The sequence below is a fragment of the Marmota marmota genome, unplaced genomic scaffold (genome assembly GCF_001458135.2).
Source record: "Marmota marmota marmota unplaced genomic scaffold, marMar, whole genome shotgun sequence".
NCBI classification, from domain to species: domain Eukaryota; kingdom Metazoa; phylum Chordata; class Mammalia; order Rodentia; family Sciuridae; genus Marmota; species Marmota marmota.
The window spans coordinates 56,730,244-56,746,053 of record NW_026000037.1 but is presented as its reverse complement, the minus strand read 5'-3'; the positions used below and the strand labels follow the sequence as shown (position 1 = coordinate 56,746,053).

Here is a 15,810-nt window from a genome sequence, read left to right as displayed (position 1 = left end):
GTGTTGAGAAATCAGTTTAAATCCAAATTGTCTTATCTCTAAATCAAACCAGTCAGTTTTTCTCTTGAAGCTTTTATAATTCTATCCTTATTTTGTATATTAAGCATTTTCATTATATGTGTCTTGGAGTAGTTCTACTGCAATTCTGTATATCTGGAGTTCTATATGCCTCTTATATTTGAATTTCCATCTCATTTCTAATATTTGGAAATTTTTCCTAATATTATTTCATTGAAAAGATTGTGTACCCTTTTAGTTTGTATTTTGGAGCATTCATCTACCCAACAATTCTTAAATGTTATATGTTGATATAATCCCAGATTTCTTGAATATTCTTCTGGTCAATGTCTTTTAACATCTTTTCTTTATGGTCAACTTTATCTTCAAGATTATTATTATTATTGAAAATCTATCTTTGAAGTGGTATAATCTTTTGGTGATGCTTCCACTGATTTTTTGATTTGGTTTATTAAGTCTTTTATTTCCATTGATTCTTTTTCAAAATCTCTATCTCTTTATGACCTCTCTATTAAGGTCTTCCAACATTCATGTCCAGAAAATTGAGATAAAACCAGATAAAGAAGCTTGTCATTTGGATCAAATCAATACTGCTAGATGAAGTTCTAACTAGAAAAAGATATAACTTCCATCTGTTTATTTTTAATTTCTTGTATATACCTTGGCTCTAAAATGTTCCCACTGAAAAACTGAGTTTACCTGATGATGCTTGTAACAATACAACCAATCCTGTAGGTCGGTCTTCTGAGGAGGGGCCACTCTGTCCGCAGATAACACAATCATATACTGCCTCAGAAACCTGTAGTTCTGCTGTGGTGATCTCCATAGGAATATCATTTTCAGGAGAATCTGCAGGAAAAACAAATTAAAACTCCTAATTCCTAAGAAGAAAAGCCCATTTAAATGAAAAAAATCCATTTAAAATAATTTTAGCTTCAATACCAATAAATTTATATAGTAATAAAAGTATGCCAAAAATTATCTTTCTCAAGTAAAATGTATACTCAGAAAAATTTTGGCAAAAATTACAAAGAATTGATATAAAGACTTCAAATAATATATGGCTAAATATACCTGATATATCATTCATAGTTTAAAATTGATATCAAATACACAGAGGCAAAAACACTGGTATCAAAAAAAATTTTTTAAATAGCATTTTAAGAAAAGAAGGGGAGGATTGTTTTAATTTTCTTTGAGGCACTTAAGGGTGGGAATTTACAATAAGATGGGAGCTAAAAAACTATTTCTTCCTTACTCCAATTCTAGTGATTGTATCTCATAAATAAAAATATATAGGGAAATCATTACATATGACCATAATATATATTAGTAAAGCAAAACTATTATAGAAAATATCAGTAATCCTCTGGTGATGTAATGTCATTAACAAAAAGAAATAAAATATTTACACAATAATGATTTACAAATGAAGGCACTTAAATTCCTGATTAGTGAAACTGCCCATAGTGGCAAAGAAATGTGTAGAGGGAATTGGGAAGACCAAGGACACAGAAGTGCTTCATTAAATTCTTAAAAGATAGATGCATATCTAAATAAATATGTAAAAATACATGACAGAAATAGAAAAAGGAAGATGTCCTTTTGATATTTTAATAATAATTCATGAAGGTAAACATACATTTGATATTTATTTAGAATCAGAGAAGTAGGAATCTAAAATAGATCTTTGGTTAATGCCTAGTAATGACAGAAGTGAAAATAAGCCAAAAGAGAAATTAGAGAAAAAAAAATAACATGAATGAATCAGAACCAGAAAGCACATATCTATGTAAATAAGATTAGTGAGTTAAAATAAAAAGAGGTCTAGTCTTGAAAGGCATATTATTATATCTGACACATACTTTTAGATAAAGTAAAGTATTACTGAGGTTAAAAGTAAAGAGTGATCTCATTTGGTAAAGCAATCAATGACCCTAGCCCCAAGAAAAAGAAAGAAGAAAGGGAGAATTTGTATGATTATATGAACACAGATAAAAGCACTCAAGTACACAAACCAAAGTGTAATCACCAGTTATGAAAGAAGAAAAAACACAAATTAGAAACATTTATGTTAACTCCTGTATATTATATTATATGTGTGTGAAGATGAAATCTTGGATTTAAAAAAGATTTATATACAAGGATTTTCATGATACTTTAAGGTTTTAAAAAGGAAACAATGGCACAGCTTTTGTACAGTATGATTTCATTACAGGAAAAATAAATACAAACAAAATTCATTTATGTATGCAATCATATGAAGCAATAAAAAGGTTTACAAGGATTTATCTCAGAGAGTAAGATTAAAAAAGGAAAACAGGAAGATATGATTAGTTTTGCCCACATATACCTTTATATGATCTTATTTCACCTATGTTAAGGATATATTATGTTGGGGGGTTTTGGGGTTTTTTTTGTTTTTTTTTTTCTTTTTTAAAACTGTTTTGGCTTGGTACTAGAGTGTATCTTATATGTGGAACAATAACCAAAACGTTGTTTTTTATTTATTGGTCTATTTTTTGTAATATACTATATCACAGACGACTGACTTAAAATGGCAGACCTATTAACACCAATCCTCAAAATTAGCAATTTTATATTTCAAAATCAAGCAATGTAAACACTATTCTATCCCACTCTAATTTCAGTGAAACAATTATTCAAATAGGTTCTACTTTGTAATGAGAATAAGAATTTTGCAAATTAATACAACCAAATTCAAAACTACATTGAAATATTTTATAAAATAACATTTTTACAACATATAAACAACAGTCACAGGTTCATAGAAGTATATATTATATGCATTCCAATGCCACAAGTAAGTCAATCCTACCTAAAAAGTTCACAGCTATAACTGATTCCAAGGAAGTGTACAAACATAAAAGAAAACTTAATTTAGTATAAAATCATAGCCAAGTGTCCCAAAGTAGCTAAAAGATACATCAGGAAATAAGAAGCAATTAAAGGTCCAAAGATCATTCTCTTTCATAAAATAAGAGACATCTCAACTAAAACTAAATCAAGATACCACTTCTTTCACCTACAAAATTACAACATATGCTAATGACAAGGATGTAGAGAAACTCACACACTGCTGGTGGGAATACAAAATAGTACAGACTCTATGAAAAGAATCTGGCATACCTCATTAAAATAAACACACATCAGCTACTCAGACCATCTTTCAAGGATCATGAGGCAAATGAGGAAAACTAGCAACATGAAAGACCGATATAAATTTTAAAAGCAATTCAGAAAGCTAAAAGATAATTCAGAAAAGAAAAACTCAAACACATTCAGGAAGTTTTCAGAGAAGACTTCCACATACAAAAACAAGGTAGTGAAGGCACTGAAGAAAGGAACTCTCTAAGTGCATAAAGCAAAAAGAACAAATGATAATAAGACACAAAAATTTAAAAGATCCATCATCCAACTAGAATCCCTCAAAAGAAAGAAAATTTAAAAGTATTATAATATTTCTCTATAATAAATTACCCCAAAGCTTAGTGGCTAAACATAACATGTATTTGACAGTTTCTGAGGAAGACAGTATAGAAGCAGCTTAACTATATGGTGTTAGTTCAGTTAGGATCTCTCCTGAAACTGCTGTCAAACTATTGTGTGGGCTGGGCTTGGTGACACACACCTATCATCCCAGCAACTCAGGAGGATGAGGAAGGATGATCGCAAATTTGAGGCCAACCTCAGCAACTTGCTCACTGATGTGGCTGTTGGCAAGAGGCCTCAGTTCCTCTTTGTGGTTCTGCTATGACATGGCAGCTGGATTCCCCAGAACAATTAATATAAAAGAAAGAAAGCAACCAAGACAGAAATCATAATGTCTCTCATACCCAAGTTTTAGGAATAATATTCCATCTCTTCTGCCACACTTTGTGGTCATAAAGAATAATTTTGATACATTGTGGGAGAAAAGTACATAAGGCATAAATGCCAGGAGATGGGGGTCACTGAGGGCCATCCTAGAGGATGATTATATGAGTGATCAAAAAATAACAGTAAATTTTTTCTCAGATCTTCAGAAATATGAATCTACAGACTGGAAAGACTAAGGAGGAAAGACAAAGTTGTAAGAAAGAAGAAAACAAAAGCACATAGAAACAAATCATAAATTTTCAGATTCAAAGAATCAGATGATCAGGGCTGAAGTTGTAGCTCAGCAGTAGAGCACTCGCCTAGCACATACAAGGCATTGAGTTTGATGCTCAGCACCACATAAAAATAAATGAATAAAATACAGGTATTGTGTCCAACTACAACTAAAAAAAAGTATTTTAAAAAATAACAGAATCAGATGATCATAAAAGGATCATGGGAAAAGAAAAATATATATTCACCTACAAAGATATAAGAATGAGATTCCCACTAGAATTTTCATCAAATGAATAGTAAAAGACAAGAGAGTGATGCCTTCAATTGTGACAGAAAATATAATCAACCTGGCATTCAATATCCATCCAAATGAATAATCAAGTGTGACAGCAGAGTAAATTCTCTTTCAAAGATATAAAGAATCAGAATGCCTCTATAAGAATATTATTAGAAATATACTTGAGGCTATACTCCAATAAGACATGACCAAGAAAAGAGATGAGAGACAGAAAACCCTAAATTGATCCAACAATAAGAAAATCTCAAGGTAATGGCTATGTAGCATACTATGGACCCTACTGGAAAAGTATTTCATGCAAAGGACAGAATGACTGATTGGGCAGAATGACAGAGACAGAATAAAGATAGTGCAGTTCTTGGAACAATACAATTTTATTGATTGGTTAGTTGATTGATTGGATATTCAGGACTGAACCCAAGGACACTTTACCTCTGAACTATATCCCCAGTCCTTTTTAATTTTTGAGACAGGGTCTTGCTAAGTTTGAGGCTAGTCTAAACTTGCAATCCTCCTGCCTCAGCCTCCCAAATCACTGGATTATAGACATGCACCACTGCATCCAGCTATAATTTTTAAAATAAAATCAAAAGGGGCAGTTGAAAACTCCAGGATTAAAAAAAAAAAAAAAAAGACACTATAACAAAGTCCTGGCCCAAATACAAACAAACATTAGCTGATATGGGTTTAGGAATCAAGCAGCTATAAGAAAAGAGACTTTAAAGACAGTCTCCTTAAATCAAGCCACTTGGATTCAAAAACGGTAAATAAATCCTAGTGTACTACTTAACCCTGTACTCATAACATCCAAAGAGTCATACTAATGTAACTGTTTTAGAGACAACCTTTGGATGGAAGACTCCATCCATCCAAAGTCTGTGACAGCAAAACAAAATGTTAGCAATGTTGACAATTTAAAAGTAAATAAGTAACTAAAAAGTAGGTGATAAAAAGCAAGAGATAGAGATGAGGAATGGAAAAATGAAAAAAGCATAGGAGTGATTATTAGTTCATTTTATATGAAAGGGTATCGAGTTAGTACTGTAAATAGATAAACCCTCTTCTTCCATATGAGAAAGTCAACTAATACTAAGTAAATTCCACAAACAGAATTCGAGTATTCTTTCCATCAAAGTTATGACCTGAACATAAACCCCAATGTCAATCATTTAGGAAACAGTTGGCTATATCTGGACTGACCCCATCTTCACACCTCTTCTGGCCATTGGATATGTACTTATGTGTACAAAAATGAATGGAAACAGACTTTCACTATTTTAAGTGTATTTTACTGGGATTTTAGTTTAGAAGTAAGAAAGCTTACCAATAATCATAAGTATGCTTTAAAGTTAAAGGTTAATAAAATAACTATAGGTATGCTTTAAAGTTAGAAGTGAATAATAGGTCAGGAGACATGTAGTCTAGTTGCATCACCTAGCACCTAGTGATTGAGGTGAAAACATAAAAGCTTAATCATGATTGGCTAAGGTTATAGAAAAAAGATTTTGAACAATCAACGTATGTCAGAAAAGATTGTAACTCTTAAAAATTATGTAAATCAAAGAAGTTCGGGCTTTGAAGCTATCCATTAACTACCAGAAAAAATACCTGTAAAAAAGGTATATAAATAAAGATCCCTCTAGGGGCAAAAAAAAAAAAAAAGAATGGAAATGTAAACACATGTTTGAATGCACATATTTGTAAGGATTTATTATAGTTAGAAGTGTCCCACAAAAGCTCCTGTGTGAGACAATGCAAGAAGGTTTAAAGGAGAAATTATTGGGTTATGAGAGCCTTAACCCAATCAGTGAATTAATCCCCTGATAGGAATTAACTGAGTGGTAACTGAAGGTAGGTAGGGTGTGGCTGGAAGAGGTGGGTCACTGTGGGTGTGCCTCTGAGGTGTATATTTGGTGATCTGAGCTTAGTCTCTCTCTGCTTCCCTCCACCAGACATACTCTTCCACCTCAATTCCCAAGGAATGGTGTCTGCTGGCTGTCAATGGACTGAGATCTCTGAAACCATGAGCTCTCAAATACACTTTTCCTCCTCTACAATTGTTATGGTTGGGTCTTTTAGTCACAGCAGTGAAAAAGCTAACCTACTTGTTAATTACTTATTTACTTTTAAATTGTTAAGGTTGCTGACATTTTGTTTTGCTGTCACAACTTATTTTCTTTCATCAATTTTGTCTAAAAAGAAAAGGAAAAAGAAAGAATCAAGCTTGCAAAGAACCTCTGTAAGCAAGCAAAGCAAAACAATCACTGTAATGTAAAAAGTCATGGAAAGGAGTATCCTGGTTAACTGAAGGTTAATTTAATCCATTCCTTCAATGTTTGTAAAAGGTTACTCAGAGCAACCTACCATCATACAGAAACATGGCATTCCTTCTTATTGTAGGAATCTAAATGCTAATCTGAATGAAAACAAAAAGTGTGCCTTATCTTTAGCAATATCTCAGAAATCTGAGGGACAGTTTAATAGAAAAGAGGGAACATACTCTCTATGTACTGCTACCAACAGGAAGGTCTTCCTCACAATGGCAGCCATTCAACCACAGAATGAACTGTCTATAATAGAGATCAATCCTCCATCATTATATTGTTTACATAAAGACTAGAAATCATCTGTCTGTAATATTTAAAACTTGTGGAAGATTGGTCAAGATCATCCCTAATGTAATGACTATGAGAGTTCTAACCTAAAAAGTTTTGACTTACCAACATCCATTGCAGTTTCCATAAAGCTTTTCTGTCGTGAAGCAAATTCTGCAAGCAATTTCTGTTGTCTCTCTCTAGCCTTTTGTCGCCTAGATTAAACAGAAATAAATTATGAGTACCAAATGTGCTTAAAACTAATCTACTATCTTTGAGTAGTATATAATGTATGAAAAGATCCTTGCAAATAATGGAGAACAATCTATTTTCTACATTATGCATTAAATTTCATGTAAGACTTGACTCTCCCAAGGATTCTACTGCTTTAGGCTTCAAACTCACTCACTCAATAAGTAAAAATAAAAGCCAAGATTTACCTTTAAATGTGATCTAATAATTAAGGTTGGTAGAAAATTTGATTTCCAACAAAACAATGTCCTAAGTATATGTATTTTGATAGGAAGAGCAAGAGTCTTTTTCAGCAAGGGACTAGCAATTTAACCTCAGGCACAAATGACAGTAAATCAGTTGCTATAAAAAGCTATGAGGTTTATATATAAACAAAATCTAAAAGATAAGAATAATCAGATTTATTTTTATCCTAAAAATAGGTTTCCCCTAATAGAGAATGAGCAAAAGCCAGTAAATGTCCTAGTTTCTACTAAGACATAGTCCAAGTTTAATTTGGCTTGTATGAAGCAAAAGAATATGAAACAAACACAACAGAGAATAAAAACATATCCCAAGTATAAATATTCATTTGAATTAATTTACTATGGTCTCTTTATTATTTATACCTTATCTACTTTTATCTTCTTTCAAAGAAGATTTTAATTTGAGAGTGGTTACAAAAACAAAACAAAAAGATAATACAATAGGACCATAAAAATAAGAAAATAAAGTAAACTAATAAAGAAAGCTGATAGAATTGAACACTAACAATACTAGTGAACACAAAAATAATTGTTTTTAGTTATATATGGACACAACAATATCTTTATTTTGTTTATTTATTTTTATATGGTGCTGAGAATCGAACCCAGTACCCCAGAAGTCAGAGGCAAGCTCTCTGCTACAGAGCCACAAACCCAGCCCCGGGAGCATAAAATTTCATACCCAATTAAAAAAGGTTAAAATGGTAATTTAAAAAGAAGGAGGAAAGAAAAAAGTTTTAAAAAATAAGTTTTATATTAACTCCTTAGGAAAGATAACATTTTAGTTGAATGAAACTCAAAGAGGAACTGATCACAGCCCATGAAACAAAAAACATAATAACATAGTAGACTAAATTAAAATAATTTCTTTTAATAGCCCTTTATGATTCCTGTACACTATAAAAGACAAAGTATTATGTTAGATGGAGATGCTATATAGTCATTTCTATGAAAAACCTCAAAGTATTTTTCTATAAATCTGAAAGATAGTCAAAGACATAATAGAATTTAAAGGAATAAAATGCAAACAGTGATTTTTAGATTATTCACACATCTGCTCCCATTAAATTAAAAGAGATAATCAGGAACTATAAAGTACTGTGGTCCATCTTATCAGAAGTTACATACTTTTGCCAATAATGTTCAAAAGATTTTTTAACATTTCTTTTCTAACATTTACAGATATTTAGGATCCACATGAGAAAACTTGCTTTATTATTTAATAGCTATAACTCTTTTACATTGTTCTTGAGTCAAAATATTATTATTAAAGTTGATCATTCATCTTCATCAAACTTAATTCTCAATGGCATTGATCATTTCAAAACATTAAGTATATCCCTTTTTTCCTAAACACAAATGGCTAGAGTTACCAAGCCCTGGGTGTCAGGATCCAACAACCTAACACAAGAGGGCATTGGTGTGTGGAAAGATTGTAAGAAATTGATTACAGACAAGGGAAATTATCAAAAAAGTAATATATACATTGAGGATAATGGGTGCTGGGTTTCTCACTATGGAAATGAATTACAATATGGAAAGAGAAAAAACAGAATGATTCCTATGGTGTCAAGATTGCAATTTAAGTATTATAAACAGACATAAGAATAATTCTCCCTCCCCTCCTTCCAGCCCCCAACACACACACACACACACACATAGACATACAAATAAACAGTTTTCCCCAGCTCTGTCCACTAAGAGGACCTGAAACAACTATTCCTCATTAGAATAAACACATGGCTTGTGGTTTCTAAACACCATTCTCTACTAAAAGCAACCAGTACTCTTTGGACAAATGACTGACCTCAAGTACAAGATGAGCCTGGAACAATTTATTGCCCCACAAAATAAGAATATACTCGAGCTAGGATTGTGGCTCAGCGGTAGAGCGCTCTCCTAGCATTCGAGGCCCTGGGTTCAATCCTCAGCACCACACAAAAATAAATAAATAAAACAAAGATATTGTGTCCAACTACAACTAAAAAATAAATATTAAAAAAATAAGAATATACTCTAAGAATGAAAGTTATAGATGAAAAGGGCATATAACCAGATTAAAGAAATTTCTAGGATCTAAACCTGGAACAATTTGAGCATCAAACTGAATATGAGCACATCAGATTATAAAACAGAAAGTAGGAACCCTAATAAACGTACATATATTGAAAGTTGATAAGAAAAGGGATAGTACAGTATCTCAGAGTATATCTTCACAAATTGCATATTAATTACAAAGGTGGAAAAGGGTAACTTAACAGTAAAGAACTCTGGCAGACACCCCCTTAAAACAATCAAATGTAATCATCAGTAATGAAACAAACTGAAATCATGGACCACCTGATGGGATACAATGAAAACAAAACAGTGATTCTTCATTGATATTCCTGCCACATAGGCACCACCTAAATCCAACATAAAGGATGGCATACCCAAATTGAGGTACATTCTACAATGCTACTACTGCCCTGTAATATTCAAAGCTGTCACAGTCAACAAAAATTAAGGAAAGGCTGAGGAAACTATTCCACATTGAAGGAGACAAAAATAATACAATTAAAGAATTTAATTAAGGATTTAATCACACTCAAATACTTTTTTTTTTCTTGGCTTTGTCTTGAGATGAGGGTCTTACTACGTTGCCAATGCTGCTTTGCTGGTTTCAAACTCCTGAGCTTAAGAAATCCCTCTGCCTCAAATTCCCAAGTAACTGGGACAGTAACTGGCATCACTGTGCCCAGACTAATTTCCTCATTTTGATAGTCGCCCTGGTTATATAAGAAAAGGTCCTTATTTCTAGGAAATGCATAGTAAAATATTCCACAATAAAAGTGAACCACACCAGCAACTTATTCTGAAATAATTCAAGAAGTTCCTTATAATTCCCCTGAAATATTTCAAGTTTAAGATTACTTTAAAATAAAAAATTCATAAAAATTAATTTCATCCTCAAACATCTGCCACAAAGGAAATGGCATCAAACAAAAAATGTGCTATAGATGTTCAGCATTCTGAAAGACATTTATATTTAGAATAAATATGTTCAGAACACTCTATTTCAAATAACAAGTCTATATATCAAGCAGGGCATGGTGGCGCATGCCTGTGATCCCAGCAGCTTGGGAGGCCAAGACAGAAGGATCGCTAGTTCAAAGCCAGCTTCAGCAAAATCAAGGCACTAAGAAATTCAGTAAGACCCTGTCTCTAAATAAAATACAAAATAGGGCTGGGTATGTAGCTCATCCCAGTACCCACCCACCACCCCCCACAAAAAAATCTATATATCAAATTTTAAAAACCTCAAGTATAACTGCTTGGCATTAGAATTAAAAATGCATTTCTGTACCAGCTTTGTAACTAGAAATCGAATGTCACTGTTCTTTCTTTTTTTTTTCCTAGTTGCCAATGGACATAATATCTTTATTTTGTTTATTTTTATGTGGTACTGAGGATCAAACCCAGTGCCTTACACATGTAGGCAATTGCTCTACCACTGAGCTACAACTCCAGCCCCTATAAATTTTTTTCTTAATTTAGGTTATTACTTACTAAAATTGAGCATAAATGTAAATAAAGACCATTAACAAAAAGATATAAACAAGTTCAGATAGACTGCCTACGTCATCAAAATTTTCCATTATTATCCTGGAGATGAAGACATTGAAAGTGTATATTATTACAACCATCTAAAGTTTCTGGTTTGTATCTTGTTTTCTAAGGAGTTAATCTATTATGAAAGTGATGCCAAGTTTGTCTATAGGTGAGGCACATAGAAATGAATCATCATTAAGTGTTTATAAACTGATCTGCCTTTATTGTGAAACATAATCCAAAATAGAGAAAGGACAAATGAGAAGCACAGCAAGATTCAAATTCATCTTCATTCTATCTGCTACATAATTCATTTCAAGTGCATGTCAATATCATTACTGCTCAAAGGAAACAAAACCTATCACAAAAAAGTCTAAAATTTTGAGTATTATTTAATACAAGAGCATTAGGGCCTCTATAAAAATAGTATCTAAATTATATCCTCCAATATTACATCTATTATTAGTAATAACTACAAGATACCATTAACCACATAAAATAAACTCTGATCCACTGAATGTTCAAAATAATTACAAAATTGAAAGGAAAGACCACTAATTTAGAAGAAGTTAACAAAAGTAAAAATCTTGCTAAGCATGGTGATGCATGCCTGTTATCCCAGCAACTTGGGAAGCTGAGACAGGAGGATCACAGGTTTGAGGTCAGCCTGGGCAACTTAGAGAGACCCTGTCTCAAAATAAAAAATGAAAATGCTGGGGATATAGATCAGTGGTAGAGCACCTCTGGGCTCAATCCCTGGTACTGTTAAAAAAAAAAAAAGAAAATCAAACAAAAAACCTTAACCTTGTTTCCAACCTTCTAATTGTATCAACAGTAGATGTATTAAATTCTGGGCAGTTACTAATACAAAAAGTAATAAGCTGACACCTAAATTATGTTAGTTCTTTATAAGTCATATCTGGAAGTACAATTCTATGAAAAAGAAACAGAAAAGCTTCTAAATTTTTAATCTCCTATAGACTTCTATGTATATCTTAATATGAATTTTCTGTAACTTTTTTTCTTAATTTTTTTTTAGTTATAGGTGGATACAATATCTTTATTTTCATGTGGTGCTAAGGATCAAACCCAGTGCCTCACGCATGCTAGGTAAGCATTCTACCTCTGAGCCACAACCCCAGCCCTGTAACTGACTTTTAAAATATCAGAAATGAAGTACAACTACATATATAACTAATATTTCTCCTAATGTAATATCCAAAGGATGACCTCCTAATCAGCAAATCGAATGGGCTGCCAATCTTATCTGACCTCTTGCAGCAGCAAACAATCTTGTTAAGTTTCTTCTTTCTAAGCTTCCTCCTATGATGCCTTCTCTAATGCTACTCATCCCAGTTTTCATACCACTCCACTCTAGCCATCCCTTTTAAGTCACATTGTAGGTACCCATTCCTCAAGCATTTGCTTTAATGTTTTTTCCTTGAGTTTCACATTCAGTCTTATTATTTTATATGCATTCTTTCCCATATACAAGATTTCCACTATTAACCTCTATGAAAATATCTGTAGCTCTAGCTAAGAATTGTCCCCTAAGTCACAAACTCTTTATCTAAGTAGGCATCTTCACCCAGATGTCTTCCTAAAACTCAGTAATGACCTGAATTATCAATGTTACAGCAAAGCTTTAGCACTCTATTATAACTCCTTATCTTAGTAAACAGGAACATCATCCAAGTTACAACTCTAGGAATAAATCATGAATTTTCCCTCATCTCCCACATCAAATTGATCACAAAGTCTAACAACCTGAAGCTGCCAAATAGCTTGTATACATCTTCTCCTATTTTTATATTTACCCTCACTACACCTGCTCTCCTAGATTCTTAAATAGCTCCGTAGCCCAATCTCCAGTCTGACCACACTCAACCCAATTTGCACGTGATTACACTACATATTATTCCCTTCTTAAAAATCTTTCAATGGTTTATCTGTAATCATTTACACCTTAAGTACCAAATTAATTATTATATCTGGTTACCTTCTTAGCTTTTTATATCCTGCTATTCCCATTAATACCCTGTACACCTAACATAGTATTTATTACACTAAAAACTATCTGTTTACTAGTCTGTCTCCCACTATAGTATTAATTCCTCAAGGTCAGGGAGTTCAACGTTGGACATAGTTCCTATCCAGAGAAGATCCTGAGTGATACTTGATGAATGGAAAATGTATCACTAGTATAAAATCTACCTGAGGCTGGCTTCCACTGATAATCAACCCCTAATATCTACATTTAATTTTAAAAGTAATAAGAAGACAAAATAACTCCAGAAAGTACCTCTAAAAAACACTTCAAACTATCAAATAATATATTGCAGGAAGACTGGGGTTGTAGCTCAGTGGTAGGGTGCTTGCCTTGCACGCATGAGGCCTGCGTTTGATCATCAGAACCACATAAAAATAAAATAAAATAAAATAAAAATAAAGATATTGTGTCCATCTACAACTAAAAAAAAGTAATGTGTTGCTCATGTAGCTCACAACAGTAGTCCATTTAACAATGTGCCAAGAATGATTTTTATCTGTATGAAAGAGGATATGACAAAAGTGCAAGGTTCTTGATTAAAATAACATTGAGGGCTAGGGTTGTGGCTCAGAGGTAGAGTGCACACCTGGCATGTGTGAGGCACTGGGTTTGATCCTTAGCACCACATAAAGTAAAATAAAGACATTGTGTCCACCTATAACTAAAAAAAAAATAAATAAATATTTTTTAAAAATAAAATAACATTGAGATGATCCTTTTCAACTCTATAAAGGAAAGTATATATTTCACCTATAATTTTGCTTTGTTGCTTTCTTATTTTTTTAATTTTTGCTTTATTGCTTTAGTAGACAAATTTGTTTTAGAGAAATTAAACCAATGAATATTATTTAAAAGCTCAAAAAGTAAGCAATTGCACTCTTGAATTTCATCTAAAAAAATGTTTTAATAATCTGGTCCTTTTAGTCTTCTCTGTATTCATTAGAAGTTATTTTTGTTTTTTTGGTTTTTCTAATAAATACTAATCCGGTCTAAAGGATTGACAATCACACTGAGTTGCAGTCTCTCAAGATTCATCTTGTCATTTGTCATGTTATTGACAAACAAGGTAGGCAATGGCAACAAGTCTGTTGGAAAACAGCTGGTAATAATGCATAGTAACATAACTTGAATACAGCTCTTAGCAAGAAGCATGTGCCAAGAACCATACCACAGTTCATTACCTACAAACTCCACTTATAAAAACATCATTCCAAGGAAGAAAGTCAAAGATTTATAAATACTATGACTCAACAGCAAATTAGAAGCAACCTAAAACTCCAAAAGCTAAGGCATAAGTGTGTTTAAAAACATTACCTTTTTAATAAATAGTAGTTACATAAAGATTATAAAGGAACAAGAGTAAAGTAATTGGACTTTTATTATTTTGAGAAATGTTTAAAAGTCTTCCAATTTTTTTCTATTCTCATTTATCACTGAACTAATAATACTTTCTCACAATACCAACAGAATTATTAGATTCTTATAACAATAAGAATTATAAGTAATTTTTCTGAAGAAGCCTACAAGTTTAAAGTAGTAATTTCATGGTGGGGTCAGAAACTCATCTTCTCACCCCCAAGTAACACATCATACTACGCATATAAGTGCTATGTTCAATTTCATTTGTCTTACAAATTAATCAGCAATTATTGTTATTGCTAAAACAATCAGGTCTCAGATGATGTAAAAGGAGAAAAAAACAATCAAATCTTCAACTGTACCATACATATTTAAAACATTAAAAATAAAAGTTACCTTTCTTCTTTATCCAGGGTTTTCTTCTCTGCTGCAGTGATTTTTTTGGGTGGTACAGGTGGGGTCACTTTTCTACATATCTCTTCAATGATACGTTTGTTCATTCTGCTTTGCAATGCAGCTTTTAGTAAAATTCTTTCTACTGCAGTTATACCATCGCCATGACTGTATTTAGGAATTTCTGGCTGGATTAAAATTTCAATGTCATCCAGCCAAGGAGGATAGTAGGAGTTTTGTTTTCCTGAGAGTTTGTGATGAAGCTTAATTAGCAAAGACAATATACTTTCTTTAATTTCCAAAATGGCTGTCGTTAACTGGGGAGCTGAACCAGGAGCAGACCATTTACTTGAAGTTTTGGGACGAACCACCTGATTTGCTTCACTGTTACTACGATTGATGATCTCCTGAAATTTCTTTCTACGTTCTGCTACTAAGCTGAAAACTTGAGCTGTACCAGAATTCTACCAGTAGACATGAGAAAAAAAGAAAAATCAAGAGAAGTTATTCAGTATCAACTCTAAAAATACATTAATATATTTTTCAAAGGGAATGCTCAAAGTTTCATCAAGAGATTTATTACACTGATTAACTCTTAAATAAATCTGATCCTTCTTCACCTCTCTTTCTCAAATAAATTGAGTTCCACTCAATCTGGAAACACCAATAAGAAAAAAGAAGACTTGGGCTGGGGATGTGGCTCAAGCGGTAGCGTGCTCGCCTGGCATGCACGCAGCGCTGGGTTCGATCCTCAGCACCACATACAAATAGAGATGTGTCTGCCGAAAACTAAAAAATAAATATTAAAAAAAATTCTCTCTCTCTCTCTCTCTCTCTCTCTCTCTCTCTCTCTCTCAAAAAAAAAAAAAAAAAAAAAAAAAAAAAAAAAAAAAA

At 32.6% G+C, this 15,810-nt stretch overlaps 1 protein-coding gene across 9 annotated transcripts in view; it reads right to left on the bottom strand.

Annotated features, from left to right (window-relative positions):
* The window catches only part of Ubr3 (ubiquitin protein ligase E3 component n-recognin 3), a 226,280-nt gene that overhangs the window by 92,021 nt on the left and 118,449 nt on the right, over positions 1-15,810 (bottom strand). For all 9 annotated transcript variants that reach the window (XR_007350982.1, XM_048812453.1, XM_015479299.2 and 6 more), the window contains 3 exons: positions 14,920-15,380; positions 7,153-7,241; positions 718-867 (listed from right to left, as the gene is read on the bottom strand). Coding sequence is in view for 8 of the 9 variants with exons in the window: in XM_048812453.1 (XP_048668410.1) it covers positions 718-867; positions 7,153-7,241; positions 14,920-15,380 (700 nt within the window). In the remaining variant the exon portion in view is untranslated. The remainder of the gene's footprint in view (positions 1-717; positions 868-7,152; positions 7,242-14,919; positions 15,381-15,810) is intronic.